Consider the following 27,827-nt stretch of genomic DNA (forward strand, 5'->3'; position numbering starts at 1 on the left):
CACGTTAACGACGCTGCTTTAATTCAGTGTTTAAATATAACATTCATTAAGTAATTAAAATAATGCCAAGCTGCCTTTAAAAAAAAAAAAAAAAAGGAAAAGAAACCAAAACCAACCCAAACAAAAAATACCAAAACACAAAATTCAACACATTTATAAGTTCTGGTTATTGCCCAGGGGTTTGATTTGTGCTCTTTACTCATGAGGGCCTTGCCTTGCATTTAGCCAGCCAGCAATGTTTTTTTTCCTAAATATTAATTTAATAGCGAGTCTTTTAATTCCCTGTTACATTTTCACATCCATGAAATATTTGAATCCAATCACATTCCTTGTTACAAGTCTAGAAAAATGTATTTAGGTAGTCATTACTGTGCACATTTCTTTAAATATTTATTTTAAAAAAGACAATGTTTAATTTGTTTTAAAAAACAAAACACGGTGAGGATACACATACACCTCTAAGCCCCTCAGCAGCATTTCCTAAGTGGCAATAGAGATCTGTCCAGCTGAAGTAACACTTCTGTGCCTCCCATGCTCGCAGGCTGGCTGGGCAAGAGGGGAACCTCGTCCACTCCCATCCCTGCTCCTGTGGGATAGTGGTCCATGTTCTCAGCAGGAGCTTACATCCACTCACAGCATCAGGAACCATTTAGAGTCGTGCAGCCACAGGTTTCTGTACAGGTATCCGAGCATCTAACAAAAAAACCCACATTAAACATTTCTGATCAACATGCTGTAAACACCACGCAAATAAACTACTCCTTACTTTATTGCCCTCGGTCACTGGGTTGCACAGTATATGGAATAAAGAAGGGAGATTGAAAGCTGCAGCTAATGACACCAGAAGAAGTATTGTAAAAAAATATTACTAGGATTTTTATACATTTAAATCTATGGAACTACTAGGGAAAAAGCACTACATCTAATATATGTGCATTGTCCAAAGTAATTTATAACTTAAGAAGCTCTATTCAAATTAATTAGAGAACACTTACCAAACATGTCCAGGATTTTACTAACAGCCTCTTGATTTACATTGTAAGTGAATCCACTGGGCCTACAATTACAAAAAAACCCAAAAAGTTTATTCAACAAAGATTTCTTATTCCAGTCATTTCTACACAAATAATCTGAATTAAAACATTTTCATAATTACACAGTATTTTTCATCCTACCGGCATGTATATTAAATTTAAGGACATGTCAGACTCTACTCAAGAACAGTCACAGTTTCTTTATCTTTTCTCTTGTTTACAGTCCCCGAATTCTGCTGCACTCAATTTATTCCTTTAACTTGAAAGGGGAATTTAGCTACAGACATCTATTCTAACCTATTCATTTCATGAACAGAGGCATAAGGAAATGGCTCAGGTCATCAGCTGCCAACTATGTTCTGTGAAACACTCAAGACACTGCAGGGACTTGTACTGGGGACTTCCATGGTCATACTTTTAAATACAGTAAGAAGCACCACAACACAAATTCATTTGATAACAGAATAATGCATAATACAGCAACAGGTGGGTTTTAATCTTTGGCCTACAAACCATGAACTGTGTTAAAAGACTCAAATGATTAAGCTTTACAGTTAAATTGCTTTGAGATGAGTTCAGTGCTGAACTCCCCCAAAACCTGCAGTATTCCTGATTATTGCTTACATAGCCTGACAAGGCTTACTGTAACACAGAGTGTTTCTATTACAAATAAGCAGTGCTGTTCTTTCTGCGTATCAGAGCCTCAGGAGAAAAGCTCAAAAGGTAAAGGGAGTCAGAAGCAGCCTACTAGTGAGTTAATGAATTTTGTTGCTAGGTCCCACAGGAGTTTTTCCACTATGAGGGTGTGGCGTTCCACTTCTACATCATGTACAGAAAGGAACTACCGGGTCTTCTCCACAACTCCAGGAAATCCAGTCAACCTCTGGTGCTCAGGCATTTGGGGTTCTGCTGTTCTGCTTCACACTAGGATCTCAAATATTAAGAATTGCCACTAAGACTATACACCAAAAATCTAATGTTACTTACATTTTCTTCTTCTTCGCTGCACCCAGTTGCACAAGAGCTGATAAGGCATTTTTCTGCATGTCAGAAGACAGCGCTTCATAACATTGTGTACTCCCTATGGAGAAAGCAGAAACACAATTAAAATTTTTGTAATTTTCAATTAACAGACTACTCTTGTAAAATGATATTGCGTAACAGCTGTACACACCCTTCTCGAGAAGCTGAAAAACAAAGTTGCGGACTCCGGGTATAAACTGCTTCTCTGTAAATGCTTCTTTCATTTCCTTTGAGAGGTATCTGAAAATTAACTAAGATTTTAAAGAAAATGAGCATTTTTTTCTTTTTGATTGTCAGCTTTCAATGAATTATAAACAGATGTGTCCTTGTAAGTAAGTAATACTATTCCACTTTGAAAAGCGTAGGAGAGGAACTCAAAAGGTATTGTTGCATAGGGCATCTTAAAGTTTTATTACTGTTTTACAGGCAAGAGAATCCCAATATTAAAATAAGACTCAGTATTTAATAGCTACCTTAGACATTAATTTTACATCCTTGCTCTTACAATCAAAACAGTTTCTTTTTTTTAAAGCAATACCTGTTCTAAAGATGAGAAAAAGTAGGCACATCAGTACAGTTCAACCCACTTCACACATCGGATCACTAACTAGACTTCCCTATGTTAAACATCTACAGTCTCACCAATCTCATGCTGACTTACCTGAGATTTTAGCCTTCTGGGTTTGTACACATTGCTTACTACAGGAATGTAACCTTACTAAAACCTTGGAAAAACCAGGAGGATTTAGAGAGCTATGGATGGAATTCATGACTCTCATAAAAGCTATCAGATAGGGTATGCAAACTCATTTCCACACCTGGCAGGACAGCCCACATAAAATGAATTAAGCAAGAGCTCCTCATAAAGAAGAACAATGAACCTGGTAGCAGCACACTCCCTATGAATCTTATAAACCCACAATGAGCCATCACATTACACGGTAGTTACCGCCTTAGTAAATTGGACAAGTCTGAGCCAAAAGCTAAAACTGAGATCCTGGGGGGAGGGTGGTGTTTAAGATTTATTACTGCTATTTCTTAACTCTTGCATTTCCCAGCCACGAAAAGAGTCACTATTTACATCTCAGAAGTATCACAGCTCTCTTAGTTTCCCTATAAAACACAGGAAAAAAAAGATCATTTTTTTTTACGGACAACATACCTGATAACCTTCCACAAAAGGTCTGAACATAGCTGACAAGAAAGACACTGTACCACTTCCTTTGTCAGTAGGGTAAATCTCCTGTTGACTCGTTTGAATGGCATCACATTTTGTGAGTAGAAAACATCCTTCCTCAAAATCCTGGGAGAGAGATGCATAACTGAAATTCTAACATTTACAGGAAGTGCAGCTAGCATTTCCCCCAAAATCAACAACAGAAACCCCCACAACAGGGCACCACTTCAATTTCTGCACTCAGTTCTCAAAAGAATCAAACAAAACTTTTCCTATCTCCCAGCAATACCCTTATAGAAAGGTAGTGGGAACATGTCCTTGAACACAGCAGTATGTCAATGCGCAACAGGCCCTGGCACAAAGAAAGCAGCCCAGCTCTTACTGCAACAGCCAGCCTGAGTTCCCTCAGCATTTTGTCAAAACAGGGTCAGGTTGCCCAGTTTAGGTTTTTTTTCTGTGAGTGTTTTTTATTTATTTATCTATTTTTGAAGCAACGGTTTGCCTTTATCTCAGGTCCACTGTTTGCAATAAATGATGATACAGTTCACTGACCTGCCCTCTAACAAAGGGAAAACAAAATGGCCAAAAAATTACAAATTATGGAAATGTCAATGACAAAACCATTTTACTGCCAATACAGGCAAAAGGGGGACAGATAACACACGGGGATGGGAAATGGACATGACAGACATATGAACAAATAATGGGGTGAGTGGGTGGGTAAAAGATCCCTTCGCATCACAGCAACTCTTTCATCTGACTCCAGCAAAGTCAGTCATAGCCAGCCACCTTCCTGCTCCCTGCTACCTTCTGCTATTTCAAAAATGCTGCAAGAGGCCAACAATTGCTAACAAATAAATCTTAATATAACAGTTCCAATCAGCCTTTAAAAAGGCCCAATTCTCTTCTACATAAAAATCTATGAGATTTTAATATATTTGCAAGTCTTGAATATTCTTGTGAAAATTATACTTCTCTCTTTTTTAATGCAGGAAAGATTACAACTATCACCATCCTATATTTGGCCTTAGTATTGATAAAAACCACACGCAATCAGTTTAAAATCCAAATATAAAACTACACATACCAATTTATGTTGTGTGTGAGGTTGAACCAGTTTTTTTACTGATAAACTTGTTTTCACCTGCATTTCAAGCAGGCTGGACCAGAGCCAACTCTGACCCAGCAGGTTTGTGTACAAACTGACAGAGAAAGTCCTGCAGAGAGCCAAGTGCTGTCTGCAGTTTTCCCAGCTTGCCCATATCCAGCTGTGCTAGGGGTGCACGCAGGCACACTGAGCCCTGGAATAAGGCAGTAATGCAGGAACAATACTGGCTTTGTCTGACTGATGGCTGCATGGGGCAGGAGGTAAAATGAGGGGAAACTCTTTCCGAGCAAACAAGGATGCAACTAAAGCTTCCATAAGACTCTACGAAGGAAACTATTATGCCATTAGGAAAGCTCTCACTTCAAAAACCTTCACAGGCTGAATCCCTGACAGCATTTACACTTCATTTAAAAGACTGTTATAACATGGATTTTCAGATCTGTGCTGGAAGGCTGGTAGCTTTATGCAGAAAAGCCAAACTTGTGCAACACCTCATTTTAAGAGTTCATAATTGGGCAGTTTCAGGCTTTTTCAGTTTTTTACTGGAATGGGGAAAAAATTCCATATGCAACCTTGTAGATCCAGACAATATTTTGCAACCAACTAAATGACCCCCTTTTAAGTTCTAGCTCCCACTTACAGATCAAGGTGGTATCACCGTAGGTGTTTATCACAAAGCCCTTGTTTGGCAGAGCCCTGGAATCAGATGCTATTTTAGTTGGCTGCATTACTATCAGTATTTTTGTATAAAGGATGTTTTTACCTTCAATGAAATGCCAGGAAAGAAGATGAACTCATCAGAAAAAACATCTCTCAAGAAGCTGAAGCAGCTATAGACTTCCTCTGAAAAAAATATAGTAAATGCAAGTGAAAAGCCACTTACTTCTTATTTGAGAGAGTACCTACTTCAATTAAGATATGGACTTGACATTAAAAACATACATACAATGGCAGAAACCACAACAGAACAGCAAGTACTCAAATAACTTGACTCAACTGTTAAGAAAAGGAAAGAGCAGAGGCTTGTAGCTTCTCAGAACATGCATTAAATGCCACAATCAAGTCCTACAAAAGGATCAAAGGGTAAACAAACAAAAAAAAAAGGCAAGCAAAACAACCCCCTGCCCTCCCAACACATCTACCTTATCCCAAGTATAACAGCCTCAGATAGCTCCTGCTAGCAGTCACCAGACCCGCGTGCTCCTCTCCCAGCTGATGGCACAAGGAGCAAAGCCAGCAGCTTCTCAGAGCCCAGCGTACCTTTTCTGAAGCTGGGTGTCATCTGCAAGGTGATTGCCACCAGGGCCGGGCGCACGAAGACGTTCAGCAGCTGGTTCCTGTACGTGGCACACATGAGCATGGCCAGCGCACGCCTGAAGACAATTTCCCCTACGGCTCCATCTTCCACTCCCTTGTCATTTAGGACCACGTGGCCATCGACAAGGCAAGCGATGTTGGAATGCAGGGTGAGGCCAGACAGGACTGCTTTTTTGGCACACAGGTTATCTAGGAGGAAAATGTAACACCCAGGAAGTTGCAAGAGGGAGCATAACTCTATTGAAACAGCCTAAAAAATGCACCAGTATTTTAGACACTAAACATTCAGTCAGAGAGATGTTCCAATACAATCCATACCAGGAATTGGGAAACTAGGCACAGTATGACATGGAGAGAACAAATTTCAGACATTTCTATAATTAAAACACACTGAATTCTTCCACTTACTAACAATTACAAATACTTCCTTTGTTTCTGGATCAAGTATTCTGAGCCTCCAAATATAAAAGGCATAGATCTGTTTGATGGATAAATGCATTAGCAAGGAAATGGAGACTATACTTCTGCTTAAGCATTTCTGACACTACAGGTTTGGACTCAGAGGTACTTTTTCATCAACTCTCATACACAAGCAAGGCCTCAACTCAAATTAAATTAAGAAAAATTCTTAACATAAATATGGTTACATAACATACCTACTCAATGAGAAACACTCCCTGCATCAAATTGGAATCAATTTGACAGGCAAGAAATAAAAACTTCATATTGAACACTAAAATACACTTTACATGTTCACAGCACCACAAGCATATCAAATCAATATAGCCTCTGACAGAAAAAACCCACCATATTGTTGTCCTTTAAGACAGATTTCATATAGAGTCTCCTTGCATCTTATTTCCTCCTTAAGCCTACTTTGTTCCAGTTCTGCTAAAGCTCTCAAGTTTCTCTGTGCAATAGGAAGCAGAAGTCTGAGCAAGTCATTTTACAGTTCCTGTTTTGAATATAAAATTTCTAACAGCCAAGCAAACGTTCTGCCTGTAACAACCAACCAGCACGACAAAGGTAGAACCAACCAGCTGTTCGGAGACCAAAGAATGGAGGGGGTACATGTAGTTGCTGGCATCAGCAAATCGGCCTTTAAAATGTATTTATTCTTTCAAATTGACAATCCAAACCAATACAACAAACCCAGTTTCTATGCAACTGATGCCTTGAGCACAGCCAGCACACTCCAACAATATCCACTCAGCTGTTGTCATTTCTCCATTTCATTACCATGCCTATTTGCTATTCCCTGACTACATCACAACTCCACTAGAGCAAATGCTTACTCACTGTTGCTAAGAAAATAAACCAAATAAATAAGCAAACCTGAATGTGGTATGTTTTTCAGTTTATTGTGTAGTAAGACTCTAAACGTTGTTTAAATATTGCCATTAAATTCTTGCTTTTACCAGTCTGGCAGAAGCAGACCTTGCCTGCATTCCCTTTAGCGCCAATCCCTGAAAGAAGTGGTTTTCTTCCAGAGGTGACAGAGTTCTTTTATACCAGTAGCCAGCTCCTATTCCTTTACTGTAGTAGTGAGAGGGATCCTTGATCATACACAGGACTATAAAAGCAAAGATCCTTGGTTTAAGTCTGCCTACAGCAGAAAGGCAAATGTACTCGCATTATACAATACTGTTCTTTGCTAGCTTTACCACTTACATCCTGAGGCTCTAAAGTTAATTGCCTGTAGCACTCTGGCTCACAGAGAGAAGTTTAAAACAGAAAGTTTGAAAGCACAATCAACCTTTCAGCAGCTAATACATATATTTTACATATATACATGTGTGTATATATATATATATATATACACATATATATACACGAGTGTGTGTGTGTATACGTATATTACTAAGACCACCAAAGAAGCCTTCCCTCCGAAAGTCATAATTTCTGGAGATAAAGTGAAATTTAAAAATAAACAGACAACTGAGAGTTTTGATTTTCTCCCATCCATTTGTTTCTGTTAGTTCTTTGCACCAGTAACAACTCATACTATAGTCAGTACCAAGCAGGAAATGTAGCATTACATGGAGTTCACTGGTGCGATCAGGAAACTGCTTGTGGCTTAACACAGTTCAGAAAGACAGACATTAGACAAACCCCAGTACTCTAATAAAGTACCTTATAATTTCCCTCTCATGCCACACTTCATGATACAACAGTAAAATATCTGTTCTGTTTCCACCTAACTGTTTTTTAAAGTATTATCTTCAACAGGTTAAGTCAAAACCTGCCACGTTTCAGCATAATTTTTAGCATATCCTAAAATCCGTTTATAATTCTAAGAATTCTGTAAAGCTGTTACCACACATTGCTTCCACAGAAACATAATTTATCCTTCATAAGCAACAAGAGGAACAGAAATAACACTTTCTCTGCATACCAGGCCATTCAATGAATCCTCCAAAAGTCTGTGTTAAGCCTTTAAGCCACAGAGTCTTTTCTATTAGAAGTTCAAATTCCATGGCTGGCAAATTCTGGAGCAGGATAGCAGCAACTAGCACCCACGGGCTCAAAACCATGTTTTCTATTTGCAGGAGCTCCATTTTATAAGCTACATCACTGACAAATTCTTGGATATCCTCAGATGGCTTTTGGGGAAGATGCCTGAAAAAAACAATGCAATTTAAGGTACAGAGCTCAAAAAGTGGAATATAAATCAGCCCCCTCTTTGTTTCTTCCATATTGCTCCCAGATCCATAACTTTACAGCACCTAACATCTGGAAGGTGATTCTATGTGCCATGTAAAACAAGTATAGAGCAAAACATCAGTAGCTGCACGACTACCTGGAGCACAGACCTCTGTATGGATGCTGAACATTTGCTATCTTCAAACAAAATTCAAAAGCATTATGTTTTACATAACAAATTGCAAAAGCCTCACAATCTAGTCACAGCTACAGCTCCCTAACGCACAATCACTTAACAGCTTGCAGGAATAATGCAAGAAGTGAGAGAAAGGTGAAAATTTTAAGCGGCAAAAGCACCACATTCTCAGAAAACAGAGCTTTGCCTGGTTCATGCATTACCATTAAGTTTTAAAGTGGCCTCTTCTCAACACAGGGCAAAGCCACACAAGTAACAATTCATTTCAGAAACAGCCAGTCACAAGCACAATAAGCCTCTGCTCAGACCAAAGAGGTTCAGCAGTTTGAACAGTCAGATGGAGGGAGGTGAGAGAATACAAAAACAAAGAGGACATCTTAGTTCACACAGTTGTAGACTAAACAAATGTTTTTCCTGTGCATACACCATGGAAAGATGTGGTACCTGGGAACCAAATTGTATGGGCACCGATTGATCCTCCCAGAGGCCAAGGTTCTAAGGGATACTGGCTGGCCAACGTAGATATGTATGGTACCAAAATTGTCACTGAGGATTCTCCTGGCTTTTAACAACCCCTATGAAAATGGGAAGAGGAAAACTTAAATTCTGGTGCTATAGGATGTGTATATGCCCACTTCTGTTCTAAAGGAATTTACATACAGATGTAGATTCTTTGGGCTTTGGGACTCCTAGAAGTTCATACGCATAGAGAGATTCTTCTAATATCCTCTCATAGCTGATGCTGATGGGAACAAGGTATGTGTCAAAGACTTCACGTTTGAAAAAGGGTTCCATCACAATGCTGAGAAGACCTGCCAGTTGGGAAAAAAAACATGAATCACCTGTCTTTTTCAAAGAGGGAAAAGCAACGGCAATTCAACTTTGAAAAGGATATCTTTGCATTTTAGAAATTGCTAATAGGTGTGCACTGTGCCTGTTCTCCCTTCAAGCAAGCAGAAGCAAGAGACATTGTCCAAGTCTTAAAACAGAGGGTAAATGGAAGCAATGCTCTTGGACAGCTATTTGTGCTCTTTTCAGCAGGACTGCTCTGTGCTCACACAGCATTCTCCAGAAGATTCCCAATTACTTTTACATTGAGAACTACAGTATTTCTCTGCTGGCCAGGGGATGCCTATTGTCTAGGAAGAAAAGGGTGAAGAGTTATTGAATTTAGTACACAATGGGGCAAAGGGAGCAAAAGCAGTAGCGTGCAAGTGGAATGTATTGCTGCTCTTTGTCTGGCCTTGGAACCCAGTCATAGTGTTTTCCAGTACTCTGACAGACTTCCCCCATTTCCCTCTACTTTAACATCCCTTTCTATCCAAAGAACTTACAAAGCACATAGCCACTAAAGAAAACACTAATAATATTAAAATTTCCAAATCTTAAATAAACTTACCAAATTTTGGAGTCAGAGTCTTGGCAGTGCGGCTTCTGGTCCCCTCAAGGAAAAATTCAATTGGGGCATAGCCACTCTTCAAAAGTAAGACAAGCAAACAAATGAAAAGCTAGTCAGAAAAAACATTTCTTCTTTATTGTCCAAAAATAGTTTTAAGTACTTCAAATGTAAGTAAGTTGGTTTTTGTAATGACAGACACATATATCTAACTTAAGCCATCTGCAAGCCTACATTCATCCATTGTATTTGCCACACTGTATAGTTTAATTAATGAAAATATTGGGTCTGTCATGAGATATGGGCACACAATCCAAAGCAACTGATGAGCAGTAATTTGTTTATCATTTACTGAAGTGTATAATAATAATAGAGTGCACATGTGGTCTTCACCTACAGCAAATCAGAGGTAAAAAGCACTTAATCAGATCACCATGAAGACTTTCAATCACACAGCCATAACATCCTGCATATTTCACCTGAATTGTTCCAACAGAGTATTTCTTAACATTGTGAGAGTTCAGGAAGTTATTTACCCTTAACATCGTTTTTACATATTCAGCAAACACTGCCCAGTAGAGTCTGTTCCCACCAAAGGAACGTCGCATAAAAAAGGCACCTGCCCTTCGTAGCAGCTCACCAACTATTTTCATTCCTAGGAAATCTGAAAAACAATCAAAGAAAAAACAAACCATACACACAAATTGTATTGATTAATATCACCCAGCAGAATCAACCATGTTCTCTAGCATGCTGACTACCAGAATACAGAAGATCTCTTTCAAGGATTCCATTGTTGCCAATGCATTTATTTGCTTTCAGATAGTCTAGCAAGACTTACATCAACAAGAATGGCATATTATAGTGTGCTTTCAATTTTTTTTAAGCTGCATTCACTTAGAGCAATTTATTTTCATAATTTAGATGGCCAGAGTTCAACCATAATAAAGACTAAGTTTCTGAAGTACATTGTCTCACTCATCTTTAGAAAAAAGCAGTTACTACTGAATGTATTCCAGAAGACACAGAAATCAAGCAGCCAATTAAACTATATTAGACCATCTATGATCCTGACTCATCATTCTGGGGCATGTACACTGAACCACCTAAAATTATTTTACAGTTTTTTAGTTTTAAGCAATGACAGTCAATGCTTAACTTGTCAAAAGCAGGAAAAAACATTTAACATTAACAAATTTCTTATGTAAGCATTTAAAAAAAGTCTACACATCAGCTGGCAATGTGCCACTCCGACCTCCTTGCCACCTCAATCCATGAAACACTGAAGAACAGATAGGCACTCAGTAAAATAAACTCACATTTCTAGAGGTAACATTGACAGTGACTGCCCTGAAGGTGTCAGAAAGATCATTCCAGCACCAACTAGATTCCTGCTAATGTACTGTATGAGGATGTACTAGAGAGTTACTGGCAACTGTTTATCTTCCCTTAGCTAATCCCCACATACCCATATGCTTGAAGCCAAGAGATAACTAACAAAGCAAAGGCACTTATCACCTGTATCAGGAGAATCTCTCCACTCAGCACAAGTGCTGCTTTGAGAGTGAGTTTGTAAACCACATCTTGTGAACCTCTAACATGATATACAGTAAATACAACTACAACCATAGAGAACTGTATTTTCTCCGAAGGAATTTAAAATAATATGCATGTGCAGGCAGCATCAAGATACAAGCCCCTAATTCTTTAGGAGAACTTTGACCCTGAAGCACCCAAAACACTCAAAAAATGTTAATCCTTAAAAATTCCTTGTAAGCTAAACTAATAGTATCTTAAGATACTATTCTGAGGTCCAAAACTCAAAAATACTCTAATCCAAGTCAGCAAAGGATTACACCAATACCTATAACAGCGTGTGAGCATATTCTGAAAAATACACAACAGGCAAACCGCAATACCTTGATCAAGGCAGCTGTGAAACATCAACTTGGGAATCTAACCTGCATCACCCTGCCGCAAACTCAAAGACCAGGGAAATCTCATCTTCCATAGCAAGCACATTCTCACAGCTTCTATCAGTCTTCCTAATTTCTTGATTGGAATAGCAGACTACAGTAGAGCAGTGGTTCCAAGATCTCTGCTAGCTTACCTGTGGATATTACAGTGCTGCACCAGACCTGAGGTGGTTTTCTGCCTGCTTAGAAGACCTGTTTGATACCCGAGACTTCCAAGATCAGGTTTTTAAGTTAAATGTTGACAGCATCCAGATTATCAAAAAGCACATTAATTTGGAAGATATTTACTGTTCAAGCCCTCAAGAACTGTTTCCCACAAATATACTGGCTTCATCTGCTTCACAACTAAGTATGTCCAAAATCCTGACCTCTGATATGACATATCACTCCCCAGACAGCTCTGCTGTCAGCATGTCACAAAGTTCTGCCAATGCTTCAAAGAAATCAGTCACATCAGAAACAAGCATAAGTTGGCTGGTACTTCGTATCTGGCTACTGTGACTGCATTTTAAACTGTATAAAGTATCACAAAAAGTTCTGCATCCACAGTACCACCTGGGCAAGTTTTTGCCTGTTCCCAGGCTATAAAAGCAAATAGAAGTCGTCTTTACAACCCTTATCTCTGCCCCAGCCTCAGGTCTACAGATGGGGTACTTCTGGGCAAACTTGCTATGAGAAAAAGTCACCTTTTTGACAGGACTCAGCACCAATGAGAAGCTTTCAGACATTGTAAGCACCACACCCAAGGAGGATTTAACAAGACGTATTTGGCACAGAAGTTAAACACAACTACTTATAGTTGCAGCTACCAGAGAATGCTACCAATTCTCCGAATCCTGAAAACATTGTTTAAAACATACTTGCCTATTCCTGCAGCAATGACAGGCAAGGCCAAGTCATACGTGTATAGCAAATAAGACAGCATCAAAAAGTCTACGTAGCTTCGGTGGCTGGGCAGCAGCACAACGGGATGCTCCTGAATGGCGTGTTGCAACTGGAAAAGAACAGTGCAAACAATCTTGTCCCAATATTTAGTGACTGTTGAAATTTGCAAATATAGACCTGCACAGGGCTTAAGGCAAACAAAACCCCATTTGCTTCAGGGTTGTTTCTCTGTCAACACGATCAATACCTCTTTCAACAGGGAAGCCATAGGAAATTTGGAGCAGCTGTTTCCAGAGTAGCAATGTGAGGTTCACAAGCAGCACAGGACTCAAAAACTAGGGCCATCCCATTATGGGATAGTCTATTTCCAATCCCTTTTGATGGGGATGGGAAACCAAATAGGGGCTGCCAGGACTGACATTGCTGACTCCCAGGGAATGCACCCTCCAGAACAGCGACATTCTTACATGAAATAGGGGGACAACAGTTCCCGGAAACTGAGGCAAACCTAAAGCATCTCCTGCCTCAGAGGTGCACAGTGTTTCACCACTCTTAGTTGTATGAGGGCTTTGCAGAACAGCCAGTCCACTCAGCCATGAAATATTATATTTTGACCCCCAAATCAGCTAAATGCATTATTATTTTATATTGTAAGATCAAAAAGACTCAGTGGCTGATCTACCAGAATCACAGACACAGGGTATTCCTTACCATAGAAAGCACTTGGAAAATATAGAAAAAATCCTGAGAGCTGTTTGCCTCTAAAATACTTGTATATCATCTGTCTTGCCTCCCAGATTTACTAAGAAATGCACTAATAAACAAAAGTGAGTGCTGTCATTTTTTTTTCAAAGGTTATTTTTCATATTTGTTATTTGAAGATTAGAGCTCTTGTCCAAGTGACTGGTATGAAAATATTTTAACTTTTTCCCTCCCACCAGTACTCACTCTCTGCATTCCTTCTTCATTCACACAAACTCTCTGGAAAAGCTGTTTAAATATTTTGCTCAGAGTGAAGGCAAAAAATCTGACAGCTCCTAGTTGCATACGGTGGCCCATCTCATCCAGGATTTCCATGGCTTCTTCTTGAATAATATCAGGTGATTCTCCCATCTCTTTTGCTAACTAAACAGAAACAAAACAGCAGTGACAACTTGTTATCTTCTCCTTGCCCATGCACACCATTCTCATGTGCCACAGCTACTATGGGAGAACTACTGCAATAGTCCACAAGATTTTATTTTATGCGATAGGCATGGATCTAATCATACAGAAGTGTTTGGTGCCAGCCAACATGACAAGACCAAGTTTAAGCTGCTTGAAAATCAAAATGAGCTTAGATGTCAATGGGGGGAGGGGATGGTGTACAACAATCCTCCCCCCAAACACACCATCTGAATGTTAAAACTTGTAGCATATTCAGGGGAGATTTAAGTTCAAAGAATACTTCCTGTATTATCAGACTGAAGAAGGATCTGTGCCTTTTCCTTTGAATAGTAAAATGAAGCCTGTGTTTGTAGAGACAGTCAAAACACAAATATTTTAAGTGGTTTTGGGTTAGAGTTTACAAAGAACCTCAGCCCTATCACACTTCTACCTCTTCATAATGTTTTACTTTGGCAATGGAGAGCTGAATTGCATACAAAGCACTGTCTCTACCAACTGTGCATATCAATGATCTTTCTTCTGTTGCCATGCACATTCCCTTTTGAAGTTTCTTGAAATAGACTTAAATAATGGCCATCCCTCTGATTTGGTACTTTGAATCTAGAAATACTTAATTGAAAAGTTAAGCCTTTTACTGTTATGGAATAAGGAAAATAACTTTTACTCAACACAGAGGAGGAAAGAAAAGGAATGGCAGAAGAAAAAGCCTCCAAAAAAGCATGGCTCTGATTGGAAGCCAGTGCTGCTTACTTATTATTTCCATTTTGTGACATATGAGAAAATCCATCTCCTCCAATCTACCTTCATATACTTTACTACCATATCTACTGGTTCAACTGTGTTTTCTTAAATGCATTACCCATCATCCTAAGTATTTCCACATCTAGTTTAAACCGATTATTTTAGCCACTTAAAGAAGCCAAGAACTGCTTCCACTTAAGCCTGAGAAAATCACTCTTGTTTAGGAAGCCAAAAAATTCTTCTTGTTATTCACCAGGAAGAGATTTTGATCTCATTCACCAGCCAGCAAAAAGCTTACCATACAGTTCACCTGTGTGATTTAAGTGCAAATCCACTATGGAACTAACCTCTTCCCAAAAGCAGAAATCAAAAAACCAGACCAGTCACATACAGCAAGCTAAAACAAACTAATGACCTTAACTTCCCATACTGAACTTTAGTAACCTCAACAATTTGGCATAAGAACAAATTCTAGTACGCCTGTGTACAGCTGTGTAAACCATGCCCAGGCAGGAGGGACTCAAATCAGAGACTGCTGGGCACAGTGCCCAAGACACTCTCAGTTAAATACTTCCAGTAATCTCTAGTGCAAAACTGGTAACCCAGCTGCAATGGGCAGGTCTGCTAACTCCCTTCAACCACTTGATGCCAGCCCAGAAAATATCCATCAAAATCATTTTCTATCAAAAAAGCACTTCAGAAGAAAACATCACACAAACGTCTTTCTGTCAAATCCTCTGTAAAGTATTTTCTTTCAGTAAGTTTTTTAGTGTATCTAGAGTTAAAAGATTTTTTTGGCTTTCATACTATTTAGCAATCCATAATGGAAACAGAACTACTTTGTTTACTTTGTCACATTATAACAGATTTTGATATATCATAGGTAACACTAACCATTAAAATAAATAAATAGAAAAATTTACAGTAGCTTGTCACTCAGGACTAACCATAACATCTTAGATATTTCTACACACTTGGAATTATTTTTCATGGATACTGAAATTAGTTACCCTGCTAACTAACACACACACTTATTTCAGGCATTTAAACACAGTGCAAAATATCAGCCAGTCTAACCATAAAATACTTTATTCATTATAAAGTAGTATCTGCCCTTCTTGTTAAAACAAAAATATTGTTACATCTTAAACAGTGTTTCTAATTCAAAGAATTATCTGTGAAATACAACTCTCATTTTAGTGAAAGTAGCATTTAGGAATGGTTCCTAAATACATCACTAACCTATAAAATTCCTACAAGACAAATTCCTACCCTCAAAGTATAAAAATGTCTACTAAGGAGAGTGCTAATGTCTTTCACAACGTTGCTCTGTGGTGAGAACAGTGGAGTAGGAGTAGAAAGAAAAAAAAAAGAAGTCAGGCACACTGCATAAGTTAATGGTGAAGTGTTGTATATGCAAAATCAAAACACTTTCATGAACCTGATAGTTTTAGTGGCAACTCCAGTATTTTTTTTCCTGCCAAAAGAGAGTTATTTATTTACTAGACTGCCTTCCAAACTACAGTTATCATTTTAACGAGGTCAGCAATAATCTCCTTCTCCCGGCTGCCGCACAAAGGTTAGATGTGTTCAGTCCACCTCATCTTTGAGTGCATTGTCCAGACTCACCTGCTTGATAACATATTGAACTTGCTCTGACTGGAGAACAGCATTTTTGATAGCATTTGGCTTGCAAGGTGAAAGTCCCTTGTAGATCACCGGAGTATAACATTTCATCGCGTATCTCAAATCACTGGACAATCGTCTTTCCTCCAAGATATCCTCAAACTCATCTCTTTTCTTTGATGTGAGCTCTTTCTGCTAGGAACATACAAATGAAGAGTGAGACACTGTCTTGAGCTATTTGGTGCTCTGCCTGGTTACAGCACCAAAATAATGATATGCAATGTTGCGCAACACTTGGGGTTTCTTTTTAGCTTTCAAAAATGTTTGCATTCTACACTCTGTGACTGCAGGAACCAATACTACCTGCTTGGAAGAGTGATCCAGAAGGAAACTAAAAAGAAAAATAAACAAACAACACCTCCCCCACCCCCCAAGAAACCCACCCTAACCATTCCCAACTGCAAAGATCCCCAAATCACCCTATGCCACGTTACTTAATTCCACCCAACAGGAAGAAGCTGAGAGAACACGTGGGCTTTTAAAGCTGAAATGCCCTGCCTCCAGCCTCTCCATGATTAATAGGTATTAACTAAAAGACCTTTGATTCCAAATCTCACAGCTTCATTAAGACAATGCCATGATTGACATTATAAAAATGCAATCATCAGTTGATTTTATCAATATTACAGAAAATAATCCCTGCTACTTAAAGTTGCATTTGGGGCCTTGATGATTTGTGGCTTTCACGAAGCCTGGATGTAAGGTACATGAAACATTACCAGCAGGAACAAAAAAAAAAACCACCTCAATGTCAGCCTCATGATTGCACTATGGTGCACACATAGGTAAAAAGAGAGCACAGCCTCTGCGTAACCAATACCACTGTTAAGGAGGAAAAATACCCAGGACATCGAGAACTAATTGTGGATCCATCCTGCTGCAGAAAACTCAGAGACAAAACTCTTCCCTTTGAGCCAGTAGACCCCTGCGCTAGAGAGAGATGTCTCCTGTATCACTACAGTTTGTATGAATGACCTCTCAGTCTTCCCAAGACTGAAATTGTATTTCTCTAAACTTCAAAATAGCAGCAATAGCCACCTATCTAAGTAAGACAACTGGAGTAAGCCTCTGTGAAAGAAAAATATAAAAGCATTACTTATGACCAAGTATATTTATTAGAAGATGCTAAAAATAAAAATGCTTATGTCTTTCTCCACAGTACCACTTGAAAGGTAGCACTGGCAACCTTTTCATTCATTCTACCTCCTCTTTCTATATATGACCTGTGCAGAACCAATCTGATAATGAAGGATAAAACATGTTTCATGGGCTCTTAGAGTGACCTTTTCTGGTGCTGAGTGGAAAGCCTGGCCAGCAAACACAGAGGGGAACACCAGGAACAGATAAGCAAAATGCCCAGCAGTGGCAGCTGGCTTTTCAACCTTGGGAGAGGGAGTCAGCTTTCACTGACAGCCGAGCACAGCCACAGCACCAACACTATCAGACCAGCTGACATTTAGTAGAGAGCAAATCTTTAGTTCCCGTCCATTCATCAGCACAAGGTAATTTGGTGGAACAAAACAAAAAAACTCAAATCGGGACTATCTCCACTTAAGAGATATTAAGAACGACAAAAAAATCCTTCAAAGCCTCATCTGTATCAAAAGTCAATTTTGTTTTGTTGGAGGACACAAATCCTACTATAATGTTTGAGCTTTTCAAGTTCTTTTACCCACACAGGACAGGCAAATTTGGAGACCATCCTTCTACTGTAAGTGCATTTAGTAGATTGTATAACTTTTCTTTCCACAACTGCAGTGTAGAGAATTCCCTCACAGTGACTGCAGAATAAACTCTTCAGGAACTTTCAAAATAATCCTATATAGGTATTAAACCCAGACCTCTATTAATACAAAACTTTTAGAAGTTCTTATCCTATGTGGTTTAGCGTTACAGCTTTCAATCTCTCTTCTTCCTCAGCTTTCAACTGGTTGGTATTTTGCAAGAGCTGAGTAAGCTCAGATCTGTTAAGATGACTGGAAATAGTTTCTATTAGCCATCTGTTGCTGTTGACACCTTCTATCAACCCCCTTGATTAAAAACAAAATAGAAATAAATCCCTTATGCTCTGTAATGGCAAAAAAGGATAACTCAGAATAGTAGCAGAAAACATTATTTGCCTCTCAGTATCACCTACTCAGATCAGTATGTGACAAATCATTGCTCAGAAAATCTAAGCAATGTTTATGTCAGTTACAAAAGTTCAAATCCTGCAATCTGCAACTACATGAAACCCAGACAAAGAAACCCAGCACTCAGCACAGGCACCATCAGCCTCATCAGCAGTCACCACGCGGCTACAGCTGTTCCCCAATGCAACTCCGGTGAGCAGAGCTTTGCAAAGGCCATGGCCCATTGAAAAATCACCTCTCTGCCTCTGCTCCTCATCTGATGTTTTCAGACTTGATGTGCAACTGATTTCTCTCCACAGCAATAGTTATTTTCACGCCCTGTTCTGAAGGAGCACTGAGGGAGCCAAACCACACACTTCACCAACCACAAAAGATATCTAACTGTGCTTTCAAACATTACAGCCAAGCCATTGTTCCAGCTTCAATTGCCAACTGGTAGAGAACACACTTAGAAAACACACTGTTGGAAACGTGGACATCAGAAATTCAGTGACATGCACTGTTACTGCGACAGCGGTGAAGTATGAAAGCAAAACAGCAGGAGCCTGGAACTCCTCTGCTTCCATATAATTAGGATATGCAATAGTAACGATGGTGCTCGCTACGTCCTTGGGATACCAACATAGAGACAAGACACAAAAGAGAAGTTCAGGAATCTCTGCCGAAGCAAGGAGCCGTTTCCCTCTCTCCCTAGTCCCCTCCTCCAATTGCTTGTACAGAGGTAGGGTTTAGCACCCCGCACCCAAACCTCCTTGTCTGAGGCTGGGAAAGCAGCTGCAGGGAGCAAACAAGGTCAATAAAATAATTTTCACTATATAACACGGGAAAACCCGCTTCGGCCACTCCATCCCCACGACAATCGCCCAGCGCTGAGTTCACCGTCGCTGGCAGGACAGGTTTCTGGGGGGCTGAAGCCCTGCGGAGCGGCCGGTGCCCGGAGAGCTGCTCCGGGACACTGCCTCCGTAAGCAGGAGCCACCTCCCAGCTCCCCTAACCCAGCGGGCCTTCCGCAGCAGCTCTGAGGGGAGACGCGGCGCTCGGGATCGGGAGCTCTGGCTGTCGCGACTGACACGACAGGTAGCGAAGGAGTACCCGAGGCAGAAGAGGGCGCGCGGGAAGGTCAGCTGGTGAGGGAAAACGTCCGGCCCCGAGAAAGGCCTCGTCCCTCCCTCCGGAGCGTGGTCCTCGCTTTCCCGGGGACGCAAACCGGGGATAAGGGATGGAAGGGCAGATTACGCCAAGCGCCGTCATTCCGCTTCAGAGTGAGCGGCACCGCCGCGGCACGGGGGTGGGAGAGATGGGTGAGGTGAGCAGCCCGTTCCCCACGGCACCGCTCCCGCTGCCGCTGCCGCCTACCGAGTACATGGGCGCCCCTCGCCGCGCCCGACCGGGCGCCGCCGCCGCCGTCGCCATGGTCCTGCGAGCTCCGCCGCGCCGCCCCGCGCCCCGCTCGCCCGTCCTACCCCGCCGCGGTGCCCTGCCGCCCGCCGCCGCCTCCCGCGGCGCCCATGGCCCCGTGCCGCCCCGGCCCGGCTGCCTGGTGCGGTGCGGCGGCGGAGGAGGGCGGGGGCACCGCGCCATGGGCGGCGCCATGTCGGGTGCGACGGGAGCCGCCGGGGGTCACACGCCGGTCCGCCGCGGCAACCATGGGGCCGCGGGAGCCGCGCCGCCGGCTGGAGGCGGTGCTCGGTGCCCTCTACGACCTGGGTGGGTGCGCGGGGCCGGGCTGGGCGCTGCGCCAGCACCGCGGTCCTCTCAGGGACCGGGGAGAGGAGGGGAGGGGGGCCGGGCGTGGGCGCTCTGGAGCGAAGCGGTGGCGGCGGGGAGCTGACCCGCGGCATGTGCTCGGCACAGGTGAGGAGCCTGGCGGTGCTCGGGGCGCTGCGGAGGACGGCGAAGCGAGAGCAGTGCCGCCGGCGGCGCAGAAAGAAGAGGAGGAGGAGGAGGAGGAGAGACGGGGGCCGCAGCCGGCGGCGGGCGGGCGGCGCGGGGCCCGCGGCTTCTTCGGGGAGTTGCGGCCGAGCTGAGCGCCGCCGCCGCCGCCGCTGCCCCGGCGCCCCCCGCCGCCCCGCCCGCCGTGGAGATCGTGGTGTTCCGCGGGAGGAGGAGGAAGGAGCGGCACGGCCCCTCGGCAGCGCCCGCCGGCGGAGCACAGGTAGAGCCGGGCGGGTGCGGGGTCCCCGCTGCCCCCGAGCCGCCCCTTCCCGAAGGATGCGCTCCCTGGACACGGCGCCAGCCCCCTGCCGTGCCTAAGTTTGTCCCTCTTGCTGATACAGCTGCCTGGAAATCCGGGATCCTTTGGCGATCCGCGTGCTCAGCTCGATGGCATCCAGCCCTACAGATTCCAGCCCTGGAAGCAGGGGCAGGATGAAGCAGGGGTGGGGACAGGACTTGAAGGCAATTTTTTTCAATTTCAGAAGATCTCTGGATCAGAATCCTGTATTTGAAATAGGCGTTTTTCAGCAAAATAAGTTGATTTGCTGACAGGCCTGATGTTATTGCAAGAAGTGAACGAAATGGAAAGCAAAGCCTCTTGGTTACTTCAGTGCCCAGGAATTTTGTGTGCTGCTCTGTTCCTGTCAGTAGGTGTGAATGTGAGGTGCCAAAACTTGCTTCTGTTCTCTGGCATCCCAGCAGCGCTGGGCCATTGGCAAGCAGCATTTGTCTTGGAGGATCAGTGTTGGTAGTCAGTGGGGGAACGCATAACAGCATTAGATCTCAGTCTTCTGGTTTGGTTTGTTGCTGCTAAACTACTTTGCACTACCAAAAACTGTATCTGAGTTGCTTCAGCAAGGAGGTCTGGATAGGTTTGGCTGGAAGCTGAGCAGAGAGGTTGATTGGTCTCCAGTCCCTCTTTATAGCTTCTCCGGTTGTTTTCCTTGAGTTGTCTTTACGGTCATAACATCAGAAGCCCATTCTAAAATAAGCTCTGAAGGGCCAACATATGGCTGTCTTGAATTCAGAGAGACTTACTGATATTGGAGGTTTGATTGCTTGGAATTGGGAACTTCAACAGACTGACCCAGCAGTTGTTTGAATCCATAAACTTTTGTGCTTTTTCCAGCATATTTTCCTCTAAAAATTTTCTTAAGTTTTTTACAGCTTAAGTTTTTCTACCTGTAAAGACTGCTGTTAGGCTTGTTAGCAAAACATTCTGAAGATAACCAGGTTTCTTTGTGGTTGAAATGGCAATTCTATATAGAAGTCTTTGCAGAGCTGAGAGGAGTTTGACTGTGGTGGATGCAGAGGGAAGAAGCCCTGGTGTAACCCTCGGGCCTGGACCTGTGACTCACTGTGCCCTGAGGTCCTGGAGAGTTAAAAGGAAATGCATGAAACTGTGTTTCAGTTCAGCTTTAATGCTTATGTAGTACTCCTGCTTCCTCTGAGTGGATTGTACCCTTGGGAGCAAACAGGGGAAGGTGAACAGGAGAATCTCTTGAACAGATGGCAGTTTGCCTGCCTGCATCAGCATGCTTGGGAGTGGGCTAAGCTTCCACTCAGAGAGGTGGCTCAGCACATCCTCCCTGAAATCAGAAAGCAGACAGTCTAAAATAACCCTGGGAGATTTGTAGCTGCTCCACAGTGTCCCGTGTGGGACACTCCTGTAACAAGCAAGCATGGAACTCTCTCCCTGGGGATTTTGTGCTTCTTTTTCTATCTAGGATACAGTCCGTTGCCCCTAGAGAGTCCCCCTCCGAACTGAGAACTGCTGATGAAAGGTCTCTGTGTAAATTGTGGAGTAGAAAAGATGTAGTTTTCACTGAGCTCATTTTGAGCAAATATTTTCTTCAGACAGTGCTGAGTGGGTTCTGCCTTTTGCTGACAGTGCACCCTGTGGAGCTGTGTCTCTGGAATTAGTGGAGCTGGATATGGGCATTAATATATGTCCATGCAGTTGGGAATTAAGCTTGTTCTGCATGTTGCCCCAGCTGAGAGTACATGCACTGTTACCACTGTGCTCTCTGTCTCAAACAAAATAACTTAAAATTCATGTCCTATTTTACATTAGCAGTTTGGTACAGGTTTGGAAATGGAAATTCAAGTGATTCATAGCTCACATGTGGCACTTTTTCTCTTACTTATCTAGAAAAATGCCATTGAAACTGTCTCTTTTAATAGATCCAAGTAATAAAGCTAGAAAAAAATACTGCTGGAAACCTGTGTATTCTTTCATACAACTGACTTCAAAAAACTATCCCAGTCAGCATTTAAACTGGTGTTACTTGTCATATTAATTTGGCATGTTTTGTTTTACTTATAGACCCCAGTAGTGAATGAAGAGAAAGATGCAGTCAGACAAGAATTTAACTTTGAAAAGGTAAGTCAGTAGGACCAAGTCTAATGTCACTAGTTTAGTGTACAGTTATGTGTATGTGTATACTTGAGAAAGCTACGGTGGGACTGATGGGAAACCCTTCCAGAAATGGCCACCTCTTGTAGGTAATTCTGGCTGCATGCCATGCCAAAAGAGGAGCAGGCTGGCAGCAGTCAACTGCTCCATGTGGAGACAGGCTGTTACAACTCTGTGGCCTTTCTTTCTGATCTTTCTATGAGAATTTGAGGGTATTTTAGCTGTGTGAAGGTGCTTGAGTTCCCATAATGTTTAGCATAGCTCTTTCAGCCCCATGATGTTAAATCTCTGGTATCTCACGTGGGAAGGGAAAAAAAAAAGTGTATTGGCATCTGGTTTTGAAACAACAGATGGCTTTTTTCCATTTGTCTTTTTATTCTCATCTGTTCTTACATGAGCATAACTAGCATTGGCCACCTTAGCTACTAATTTGTTTACAGATCTGTGTGAGCTGTTTTATGTGCCTAATCTCTGCTCGGGGATGTGCTATCATCTAGTGGAATCTCGCGCTGGAGATGCTGCATGAAGCTCTGCACTGCTAAGAAGAGTGGGGATTTAATCACTCATTTTAAAAAAATTATGGTTTCATTAGTGGTTTTGCCAAGGTATTTGTGTGTAGTGTTAACTCTACCTATGTGTGTAGTCAAACAATTTCACCATCCGCCCATCCATGTTTTAAACTGGTTAAGTGCTCATTTTTTACGTGGAGGAAATCCATTCCATGTGTTACTTTATGTGAAATGAGGAGAATTGAAAATCATCCCCCTGACAGTCCTCACTGTCCAGAGATTAGTTGGACAGTGGTTAACTGCTCTGCAGTATAGCTCCGAACTCAGTTGTATTTTATAGCACATCGATTTCCAGTATTAGCCAGGATTTCTTTGGGAGCATGATTTTGCTGCACTTTTCCAGGCATTACTTTACAACAGGTTGGACATTATGAAATGATTGCTGTTTTCTGTAATGTTGTAGGCTCGTCTGGAAGTGCACAAGTTTGGAATCACTGGCTACAAGAAGCAGGACCAACGCGTTTGGGAACAGGAGCGTGCTATCATGCTGGGAGCCAAGGTAATTGTCCCTAGGTTTGTGCTGGAGGTCACCCAGCTGTGCTGGAGGTCACCCAGTGCAGAAAAGCAGTAAAGAACATGAGGGGCTTTGGTATTACTCTTTTAAAATACAAGATCCCCTGCCCTGACCCTTCTCTCACTTAATCATCCACACTCTTACATCATCCATTCTGTCTTGTCTATTTTCTGTAGATGATTGGACAATTAGTATGGTTGTGTTATCAGGGAAGTAGCATAGATGAAATACGACTGATCAGGCTGAAAAACAACATTTACTAATTTTTAGTCAGGCCATTCAAAAATAAATAGTTGGAGAGAGGGGCTCGCTTTTTAAAACTTCATTTTCCCCGTGAGTTAAAGGTGGAGAAAAGTGTTTAGTTTATCATAACGAGTGTAAAAGAAAAAAATAATGGTTTAGGTGGTTTTTTTTCCTAGCTCAGTGTGTGTGTGTAAACCTTGTAGGACTGATAACAGAGCATTATTGCCTCTCTCTACTGTCTTCACCAAGAAAGATACAATTTGTGTCTACTTTACATCCCTTAAGTCAATTCCTCTCACCCAAAAGGAAATAAGCATTTCTAGTGTTTTGCCATCACCGCCACCTGAAAAATACTGTCTGTGCAAGTGTGTGAATAATTTTTGAACCTGTTTGAAAATATAATCAGTGGTGTCCCTCCCAATCTTTGTTGCAGCCCCCCAAAAAGGAACATGTGAACTACAGGACTTACCAAGAGAAAATGAAAGAGAAAAAAGCAGCGAAGGATGCTGATAAGGAAAAGGTTTGTGTGAAATATTCCGCATAAAAAGGCAGCATGTAGGAGCCAGCCCAAAATCCTGACAGATAATGCCTCAGGTGCAGGAGGTTTGCCCGAGCTTGATACCTGGTGCTCCCTGTGGATTGGGTTCCTGGCTCCCACAGGATTAATCTCATTGGTAAAGGCTGGTTGTGTGCAGTATGAAGGCACAGAGTTAGGCTTGCTTTGTGGTCGGTTTCACTGCCTCGCCCTTTCAGGCTGATAGACCGATGACACAAAATCAGCAGGGTTTTTTTTATCCTTTCCTCTCAAGAGGAAACAAAATGGTCCCCAATTAAAGTTTGTTGCGTGTTGTCTAACCACAGAGAGCCAGATCTTCAACTGCTTTTTTATCAGCTCAATTCCATCTAGGATCTTACTCATTATTTAAAGCAAGGGTGAGGTTTCTGTTGCATCCATCCTATAGCACAGCCCATCTGGCTCTAAGCCTACTCTCTGCCTTGACAAGGAGCCTTCTTGTGTAGGTGGGAGCAGGCTGGTGGGGCTGATAATTGCTCTATCAGCCGGTTTCCTGCCACCCTCTTTCCCAGGAACCTACTTCTCCTCCTCTGTCATGTGGCTCAAAGCGCATCCAGTGCATGACCAGTCACAGCTGAACCCTGTTATTTGACAGCTGCCCTCAGTTGGGTGACAGGACACACCTGCCTGGTAGCAAGTCCATCTTCTGGCCCTAGGATCTGTCTCATGCCCAAGAAGGAAGCCTCTGCTTCTGCACGTGGCAAGAACAGCACGTTGGTCGTGAGTGGGCTGTACTTTCCATAAGGCATTTGGAAGGGCTCTGGGCACTCCTGCCAGTGGCTCCATAATGTGTTGCATCACTTGTTCTGTCAGAAGGTTTCCCATCTTGCTTTAAGCGCCTGCTGCTCTGTGAAGCAAAGGCTACTGCATGTTTTGTGTGCAGGTGGTTGTTTAACCAATATGCTCTATCCCTTTTTTGTTAAAATATGTGTCTTTAAATACAGGAACATAAGGGTGATTCTCTTAAGAAGAAGAAGAAGCAGAAGGAACAGAAGGAGAGGTGAGGTGTTTTTAACATGGTCTCCCCAGTGTATCTCTCCTATGTAACTGGACAGTCTTGCTTTAGAAGTCGTGCACATCACAGTGGAACAAATTTCTCCAAGTGCTGAGCTCCTCAGAAAATGGTGACATTGCTCTGTGCCTAGCAGTTCCAGAGGCTTCAGTTACACAGCTTTACTGAAAGTATGTCAGTTCTGCCCCAACACATCTTAAGGCTCCTAGTCTTAAGATGAAGGTCAGAGGGATGAAAATCCCTGTGTGCAGACTCATGAGACACCACTTACTCAGAGCATTTGCCCTAAGAAATAATTTCTGCAAAGCACAGACTACAGTATACAGAGGCTTGAAAGTAAGCTGACATTTTCTAATCCTAGTGCAGCAGGTTCCCTCTGTACTCTATCTTCCTTCTCTATCCAAACATCTTCATGTTTCTAAACATTTAAAAATGTAAACCATGCTGTAATGTGCTGCAAATTTTGAATGTCTGTGAAGGTAAAATGTTCTGAAGTCATTACATGCTATGGTTTGATACTCCATAATACCAAATGCTGCATAAATAGGTGACGTTTTTCACCATGTTCACCATGTGTTTCTGCTGTTTCTTTTAATTACTGTTCTTCCTCTCCCTGTTTCAGGAAGGTCAAAAGGAAGAAATCAGTGCCTAGCATTTGGCCTGCAGGACAAGTTGGAAAATTCAGAAATGGGACCTTGATTCTGCAAAACCGTGACATAAAGAAAATTAAATCATCTAAAGTTAGCAAATGAACTTAATGATACAGAGTGAAATGGACAATATGCATAAGATGGAATTCACATTGCTACCAACACAGACTTCTGGAGCCTTTTGCCTACCCACCATATCCTAATTTTTTAATCTTATTTGTTATTGCAGGATTTTTATGTACCATTCTGCCTTGGGATGAACATTAGAATTTACCATGTTATAAATAAAAATTAGACTTTTTATTAAAAAGGTTATACAGGCTGTTTTTGTTAGTCAATATGTGCTAAAGAAAGCATTTCTTTTTCTAGAATCAGCTTATTGGCTGTAAGTAAAATACTCTTTTAATCCATAAATTAATGGATTTATATATATATATCTTCACTTTCATATGGAAGGAATATGGAAAAAGAAATACCTTACTCACTCTCAACCTGAAGTAGGTGTTCTCCAAACATTTATTGGACATAAATCTGTATCCTTATGGATTGTTAGTGGATAGTGGAACTCCACAAAAATTTTTCTGTCCAGCAAAACCTCTTAATGTTTCAAAATTACCTGCTTTGGAATGAAAATAATATTTTTCTGAAGTTTTGTCCCAGGCAAGAATTGCACACTCATTTGTATATCTCTGTAGAGATCTCCAAATAAGCACTTTCAAAGAGTGGTTTGTTGGCTTGGTTGGTTGGTTGGTTTCTAAAAACAAAACCATGTAAGACTGAGCCAAATGAGCACGGACACTCAATAGCTACTGGTTGTTCTTGGTGTTTGTTTTAATTCCATGCCTCTCAAGGCTTTTCTACGAAATCTTTGCCAAAACTGTGTTTTGGTGCTATTTGGATTTCAGCAGTCTGGTGTTTCTGGAAGAACACTGTTTGTCCTCTGTAGCTAAATGCTTTGTTTTGTTGCTTTTAAGGTCCATTCATTAGAAATGGCAATGATTAGTAACTCTTCCAAAACAAAAGAAACTTCAGTATTTTAGGGGGAGACAAAAATAAGCATAACTTAAATAACAGAGTTTGTTCTGTGTTGTAAGGAGATGTGGAGCTTGTTGGAACAGGTCTGGCAGTGAAGGATGTGTACATGAGAAGGAAAACAGCCTTCTGCAGAAACTTGTTCTAGGTATACTGGTACCCCTGTGGGCTGGGAGCCTGAGCAAGGTGATCCCTAACCCTGAGGTCTGTGTCAGCTTGCAGCAGGTAAATACAACAGCAGCATCAGAAGCTGCTCCCCTCTCAGGATGCAAAAGTGGTCTGGGATAGGGAGAGCCACACCGCGAACAGGGATGCTTTCTGCATGCTGCTTCCCCCACACCTTCCACCTTACTTGGAGGTCCTGGAGAAGTGCTCTGCCAGCACAGAGAGGACTAAGAGGA

The 27,827-nt window shown here is 41.9% G+C and overlaps 2 protein-coding genes across 6 annotated transcripts; one reads left to right on the plus strand and one right to left on the minus strand.

Moving 5' to 3' along the window:
• Positions 1–20,394, minus strand: GNPAT (glyceronephosphate O-acyltransferase). Of its 5 annotated transcripts, none has more exons than XM_039569845.1 (16): positions 20,314–20,394; positions 16,293–16,481; positions 13,704–13,880; positions 12,735–12,864; positions 10,431–10,558; positions 9,898–9,973; positions 9,159–9,310; positions 8,943–9,073; positions 8,055–8,278; positions 5,603–5,848; positions 5,106–5,185; positions 3,220–3,360; positions 2,209–2,308; positions 2,022–2,115; positions 996–1,057; positions 1–693 (listed from the first exon to the last, which is right to left on the minus strand). In XM_039569845.1, the coding sequence occupies exons 1-16, from the start codon at positions 20,320–20,322 to the stop codon at positions 650–652; spliced, it is 1,983 nt and encodes a 660-aa protein (XP_039425779.1). In that variant the 5' UTR covers positions 20,323–20,394; the 3' UTR covers positions 1–649. The 5 variants fall into 5 exon arrangements, with proteins under 5 accessions (XP_039425779.1, XP_039425775.1, XP_039425778.1 ...); XM_039569841.1 differs by lacking the exon at positions 20,314–20,394 and adding an exon at positions 19,838–20,089 and having other exon boundaries at positions 16,293–16,484; XM_039569844.1 differs by lacking the exon at positions 20,314–20,394 and adding an exon at positions 19,838–19,918.
• C3H1orf131 (chromosome 3 C1orf131 homolog) lies at positions 20,081–27,401 on the plus strand. The gene is given in 8 exon segments (XM_039569849.1): positions 20,081–20,188; positions 20,336–20,497; positions 20,500–20,636; positions 22,743–22,799; positions 23,805–23,900; positions 24,592–24,678; positions 25,677–25,732; positions 26,367–27,401. Coding segments are annotated over 8 exon segments (786 nt in total). The 5' UTR covers positions 20,081–20,127; the 3' UTR covers positions 26,497–27,401.
• Positions 27,402–27,827: the final 426 nt, after the last annotated feature.

Source organism: Corvus cornix, chromosome 3 (assembly GCF_000738735.6).
Source record: "Corvus cornix cornix isolate S_Up_H32 chromosome 3, ASM73873v5, whole genome shotgun sequence".
Lineage (NCBI taxonomy): Eukaryota > Metazoa > Chordata > Aves > Passeriformes > Corvidae > Corvus > Corvus cornix.